Here is a 5,979-nt window from a genome sequence, read left to right as displayed (position 1 = left end):
AAAGAATTTATCAAGCAACGAACAATTCAGAAATCAAGTTGCTAAGCAGACGAGAGATGTTAAATTGGTGTGATGTGAAGATTTGCAAGATTGAAACATGAGTGGAGAAGAAGATTAAAGTGTAGTCTTTTAGCTTTCTTTCTTCGTTTTAGAGCTGGTCATTTAGCTTCTTTCAATATGAAAAGCTGATTTTTAACCTTAATCTAAAAAAAATGTTGGCACGGAAATGCATATCCTGTTTACAAGACTCGTAGGAGTCCTGGCTTCTTTGAGAGTTCTAGGCATCAATCGCTTCTATATGCGATAAGTGATCAACCCTAACAACTGGTCACATCGATTTCGAGCTTAAATCGGTAAAAATCGCAACTACCAGGTCGGCATCTTTTGCAGACAAGGATTGGCTCAGAATATTTTCATTTTTTGCTCCCTCATGCTTCTCTAGTGATGCACTGATGCCAGGGGGTCATTTGCTTCTCATGATTCACCGAAGCTAGCATCATAGACGCTGTTTCTATAACACGCCAAAACAGAATATTTTGATTCTCTCTCACCAAAACCTGTGCTTAACAGCCACCATTTTCGTCAGAATGGGAAAATGGCAACAACCATGTTAACCATCAGACCCGCAGCTAGATTGGATTTCCATCTGTGCTAGAACATCAAACTCAATGGAACTTTGCTGGTTTCAAGCTCTAGATTACGGGGCCAGAAGCTGGTTGATGAACCGACTGGTCATCTCATAGCTGGTAAAAGTAATGATAGCATTTGGGGTGGTTCTCAACAAGTTGGTAGCACAGCCTCGGTAAAAGCCAGGAAAACCTTCCTTTCTGTAAACTTGCTTGATACAGTCAGCTACACCACTATACCGCATAGAACCATCATGATCACGGCCTTGTTGTTGCAACTTGCATCGTACAACCTACCAACATAAGTCAACATCTAAATGTTTAAAACTAGGAGAGAGAAAAGAATACTACCTTTTAAGTGCCTTATACATCATGAAAACAAGGAGACACTGACATGAACAGTTTGTTACTTCACTTTAACCCCCTCTATTGGCAAAAGCCCAAGTTATCCTATCATAGTGACAAAGTAAAAGAAACTAATGACATTTCATGTGCTAAACTACCTGATCAAAATTACAAGATGTACCATGAGCAACTTGTGAAAGAGTAATATGTTGGTAGGAAATGCATTGTTATTATCGAGGATGGAGAAAAATCTCCGTTTATGGAAAGATGGTAGGAAATGCACTGTATCAATGAATCAATCAACATACCTCATGTGGGTATGTTATTATCGAGGCAGCTACTTTGGATCCTGATGAACACATAGCTACTTGTGTAGGGCTGAGTTTATCAACTGTAGTATTGTCTGAAAAAAATGTACACACTCAATCTTTTACTTGTAGATGGTGGATGATCAATCTTCATTCATATTTTCTGTAGCAAATATTGTTACCTCTTTTAGCAAAGTATAGTTTCACCTTTTCATAGACTGGGAGCTGGATGGCTACATGAGCAACCCCAACTACAGAAGGCAGGAGACCACTATCATCAGGGAGAAAAGAATCAAGGGCACATTAGGTCAATGATAGTTAGATGAAAACTAAGAAATAGAATGAACCAGCACAATGTGCATTGCAATTAGATGCACAATCTACCTGTACAATCCATGGATTCCTTCTTCCTCTGCAATCCGCTGCAAAGCAGATATGATGCTTTGGTAAGGCACTACTCCAGGTCTCATCCCTTGTGTCTTCAACAGAAAACATGGAATACAGGTTAGATATCATCCAAAGTGGCACAGAAATGCTAGTGTGAAAGATAACGGAGTATTAGCTACTAACTCAATACCAGCAGACTATAAAAAGCTCAATTATTTTATGCAAACTGTACTACCAATCATTGCTTAAAAAGCATTCAAGCTTTTCTCCCAAACTACATTTAGACTATTGACGGAAGCAAAATGTTATATAAGAGTGATGGTGGGGTTTTCTGGTTACATAAAAAGACTGCATTTTTCAGCCAGTCACTATGTTTTGTTCACGTCTTAAAAAATCCTTCACTCAAAAAAAAAATTGACAGTCACATTATCCAAAGCAAACCATTGGTTCTATCAGGAAAACACCAATTCAAACCACGTCTAGTTTGGCAGTCTGATCCGACTAAAAGATCTCTACTTGTCCAAAAAATAAAGAGGCATGGTACTGTCGCAATCCCATTCATTGTTGCAGGATTCAAACTACCAATTTGCTGTCCTTTGCCTCCATTTAAATAAAGATTCCAAGTTATATATCCAAAGTTAAAATTGGCATATGTAAATCAATGTGAGTTAGCATTTTTGACTCTGTTCGAACAGACAAACCAGTGAGCTGATGAAATGATTGGTTTTTTCTCACCAGACCACCTGAATGAGTGACAACATGATTAGGAATGCAATGCATTTTTATGTATAATAAGCTGCATTCGGCCTCAAAACATTCAGGGACTCGTTAGTTCATTCTTTGCAACAAGAAAAAAATGGTACTCTGACCTCTAAAGTTTATGGCATACCCTGTTCAAGTCTCATACTAGATGTTATTGTGCATTTAGCTCTAATACCTTTCTGATGTCTCAAAAGCAGAATAATTAAGGCGGTCTCAATTTTTAAATTTAACGATAAAGACAAAGCAGGCACTTAAAGAATGAACAAAACATGAGTTAACTCATGCATGGTAATGTTATGGACAGTTTTGTTGGGTGCAAATACTATAGGAAAAAGAAGAAGCCAGTGGCGCCGGCAAATCAAAGTGCCCAGGATAACACCCAAGGCGCTGTAGAGAATAAGCACTGCCTGTTTGGGCGGGGCTGTTCTTCGACGGTGGCATCCTCGGCCACTGGTGACGACAGCTCGCCGCCGCAATACCTACTCCGTTCCACCTTCTCAAGCCCACCTCTTCCTATGTTCTCCACTTCGTTCTCCTCATAGACTCCAGCGCCATATCAAGTAATCACAAGCATCACCCTTCCACCAATCTCAGACTCATGATTCTTGACATAGAACAAATAAGATGCCTCAAGTGAAATAATTTGGAAGGGATCCCACATAAACTGTATATTGTGCTAACAATGCCTTTTATTCTTTGCTAAGTAGAAACTCTACAATTTTTTGTGCAATGTGTCCAGCATGCAGATTCAAAGGCAGAAATTATAGTTATTGCAGTTTATGTTATGGTCCAAACATATGAGGGCCTATTAACAATGCATGCAGAAAAATGGTGCTAAGTATTAGAGTTAACTATGGTTAGTTGTTTATTATTTTTTTCTTATATACCAAGTTATTGTCCCCATCTACACTATGAGCTGGATTGCCCACTAAAGGGCGTACCTAGTGTCGTAGGCTTCCCGCACTGCGCGGGGTCTGGGGAAGGGTCGTTTTAAGCACAAAGCCTTACCCGCACAAATGTGCAGAGAGGCTGGGGCTCGAACCCGGTTACAGACGGTAGGATCTACTGCTGCACCAGGCCCGCCCTTATATAACAAAATTATTACATGCCACAAGAAAGTTTTGAAATTTCATACCACTAAAGCAAACTGCAAATGGCATGCTTCCACACCAGTTCTCATGCTCAACTGCCAAGTGTTAGGTTTCATGCACCAACCAGATGAACCCAAAAGCTTAAGCTCTTGGGAAGAGGTGGGCAATCCACTAATACTTCACAACACTCCCACTTACATGCAGCCAGAACAAGTCGCAAATGTGGAAATAAACAAGGGAGCGGAGAACTTAAAAGATGCCTCTACCAAGACTCGAAATCGAGACCTCTGGCTTTGATACCATGTTAGGTTTCATGCACCAACCAGATGAACCCAAAAGCTTAAGCTCTTGGGAAGAGGTGGGCAATCCACTAATACTTCACAACACCAAGCACCCAGCTATGCCAGCCCCAGGTTTTATCCTACTCCCCTTCGTTGCATCCTATTTTGATATTGTACATTATTAAAGCAAGATTGTTTCTGGAAGCAATAGCAAGTACGAAAACGCCAATTGTTCAGTGGCATCAGAGATCCAATCCAAGAGCTTTCAAAATTTCCTGTTACAGTGGCATCTAAAATCCATATAAAGGATTTATTAGGGGAATTCAAGGGCAAGTAAAAAGAAAGAGCCACTACTAGACTTACTTATGACTAGAGGATCTGGAGGGAGTGTTAATGAAAATGTTATTGTTTAAAGATGCGATCTTTCCATAATTGTATCGTATCATAAAAAATGCAAGAACCAATCTACTCAAAATAAACAAAAATGCAAAAGTTAAAATTGAAGAGTTCAAATGATGGAATCCTAACTATTAAGTAATCAAAGGATACTACATAGTAATTTAGTCATCAGAGGACTTAGGCCAAAACTACATAGGGCAATACTACATAATAATCTGGTGTTAACTTTTAATGTTCTCTACAAACAACAGAATTAGTTAACAGGGATACTAGTGCAGGAGACAAACTTCTACGGGTGCTTGTCAAGGGCGTCGATCCCCAAGACAGCAAGACCTCGGTTACGGAGCTCGTAGCCGCGGCGGGTAATGGCGTCGTGGTTTTTGCCCGGCTGCCCTATGGTGAAGGAGGTGAGATTAGAAGAGAAGAGGGAGGATTAGGATGGATGATTCTTCATTGATCATCCAAATGATAGTGTTCCCATACATGTAGGTGCCATTTGCCGCTAACAAGGAAACTAAATAACTGAGATTCTATATTCTAGGCAACTAATCAGCCACTAGTTGGCACTGTGGCCGCCGGTGCGTGTGGGCGATGCTGGTACTGGCGTCCCCACATGACATCTCTCCCCCTCCCTCGACGCACAGCTCATCCTCGAGCTGGAACGCAGGATAGCGAGCGACGAAGCTGTCGAAGTCTTCCCATGATACGGAGGAAGCAGGTTCGCCCTTCCAGTGGATGAGTCGCTGGCGAATGCCCCGGGCCACGAGAACATGCGAGACGCGGTCGGGTTCTGGAACAGTGGCGCCATGGTGGATCGGCGGCAGGGCCGGTGGCGACGTCGGGGGCGCACCGATGAACTCCTTCAGAAGACCGACGCGGAAGACGTCGTGCAGACGGGCGCGCGGCGGTAGCTACAGGCGGTAGGCGACGTCGTTGATGACGGCGACGACGCGGTACAGTCCGTAGAAACAGGCCTTGAGCTTGCCCGTCGTAGGAGCATGTAGGGACGCCGCGGTGTGCTGATGAAGACGGAGCCAGACCCAGTCATCCACGGCAAAGCGAACCTCCCTATGGTGCTTGTCATAGTATGCCTTGTACACAGCTGGAGCTTGCTCCAGCCGGTAGCGGACGTCGGCGAGCAGCTCGTCACGGTCCTCAATGGACTTCGCCATGCCGCAACACTACTGTCGCCGGGCTCATACGAGCGGATCATGGGCGGGTCACGGCCGTTGATGATCTAGAATGGCGTGTCCTTGAGCGCCGTTTGGAACACCGTGTTGTAGATGAATTCGACCCATGGGAGCCACTGAATCCACTGTCTCGGACGGTCACCAGTGAGACATTGGAGATACATAACGATGACCTTATTGGCGGCCTCAGTCTATCCGTCTAATTGCGGATGGAACGCGGAGGTCATGTGGAGCTTGATGCCCGTGAGGCGCATGAGCACGCGCCAGAACGCCGAAGTGAAGATGGGGTCCACCACTGTCAAGATGACGAACTTGCCACCCACGCGCGGCAGCGCCTCGATGAAGTCGAGCCGGACGTCAGCCCAGACCGCCGTAGGAACGGGCAGCAGTAGCAGGAGACCGGCTGGATGCAGGTGCTCTGACTTGTACCTCTGGCAAGTGATGCAGGCGGGAACATAGTCCTATACCATCTTGCGCAGGTTCGGCGAGTGGAAGTCGCGTCAGAGCCAATGAAGTGTGCGCTGAACACCCTCGTGGCCGTCGTTGAGGATGACAGTGATCATCTCCTGGAGCAGCGGCGAGGCCGGTGG

At 44.3% G+C, this 5,979-nt stretch overlaps 1 protein-coding gene across 1 annotated transcript; it reads right to left on the bottom strand.

The window, feature by feature from the left end:
- Positions 1–697: 697 nt before the first annotated feature.
- LOC120674738 (nicotinamide adenine dinucleotide transporter 2, mitochondrial-like) lies at positions 698–5,371 on the bottom strand. The gene is made up of 6 exons (XM_039955871.1): positions 5,115–5,371; positions 3,792–3,810; positions 1,664–1,758; positions 1,462–1,550; positions 1,280–1,374; positions 698–919 (listed from the first exon to the last, which is right to left on the bottom strand). The coding sequence occupies exons 1-6, from the start codon at positions 5,369–5,371 to the stop codon at positions 698–700; spliced, it is 777 nt and encodes a 258-aa protein (XP_039811805.1).
- Between the last annotated feature and the right edge of the window lie 608 nt (positions 5,372–5,979).

The sequence above is a fragment of the Panicum virgatum genome, chromosome 5N (assembly GCF_016808335.1).
Source record: "Panicum virgatum strain AP13 chromosome 5N, P.virgatum_v5, whole genome shotgun sequence".
In the NCBI taxonomy this organism is placed as follows: Eukaryota; Viridiplantae; Streptophyta; class Magnoliopsida; order Poales; family Poaceae; genus Panicum; species Panicum virgatum.
The sequence above is the reverse complement of the archived record's forward strand: the minus strand, read 5'-3'. Positions and strand labels throughout refer to the sequence as shown.

Excerpts from the sequence above, each read along its gene's own strand:
- LOC120674738 (XM_039955871.1), bottom strand. The coding sequence starts at position 5,371 with ATGGCGAAGTCCATTGAGGACCGTGACGAGCTGCTCGCCGACGTCCGC. Across the intron at positions 1,551-1,663 it reads GGAATCCATGGATTGTACAG|TGGTCTCCTGCCTTCTGTAG; the intron begins GTAGATTGTGCA and ends CCCTGATGATAG. Across the intron at positions 1,375-1,461 it reads ACTATACTTTGCTAAAAGAG|ACAATACTACAGTTGATAAA; the intron begins GTAACAATATTT and ends CATTTTTTTCAG.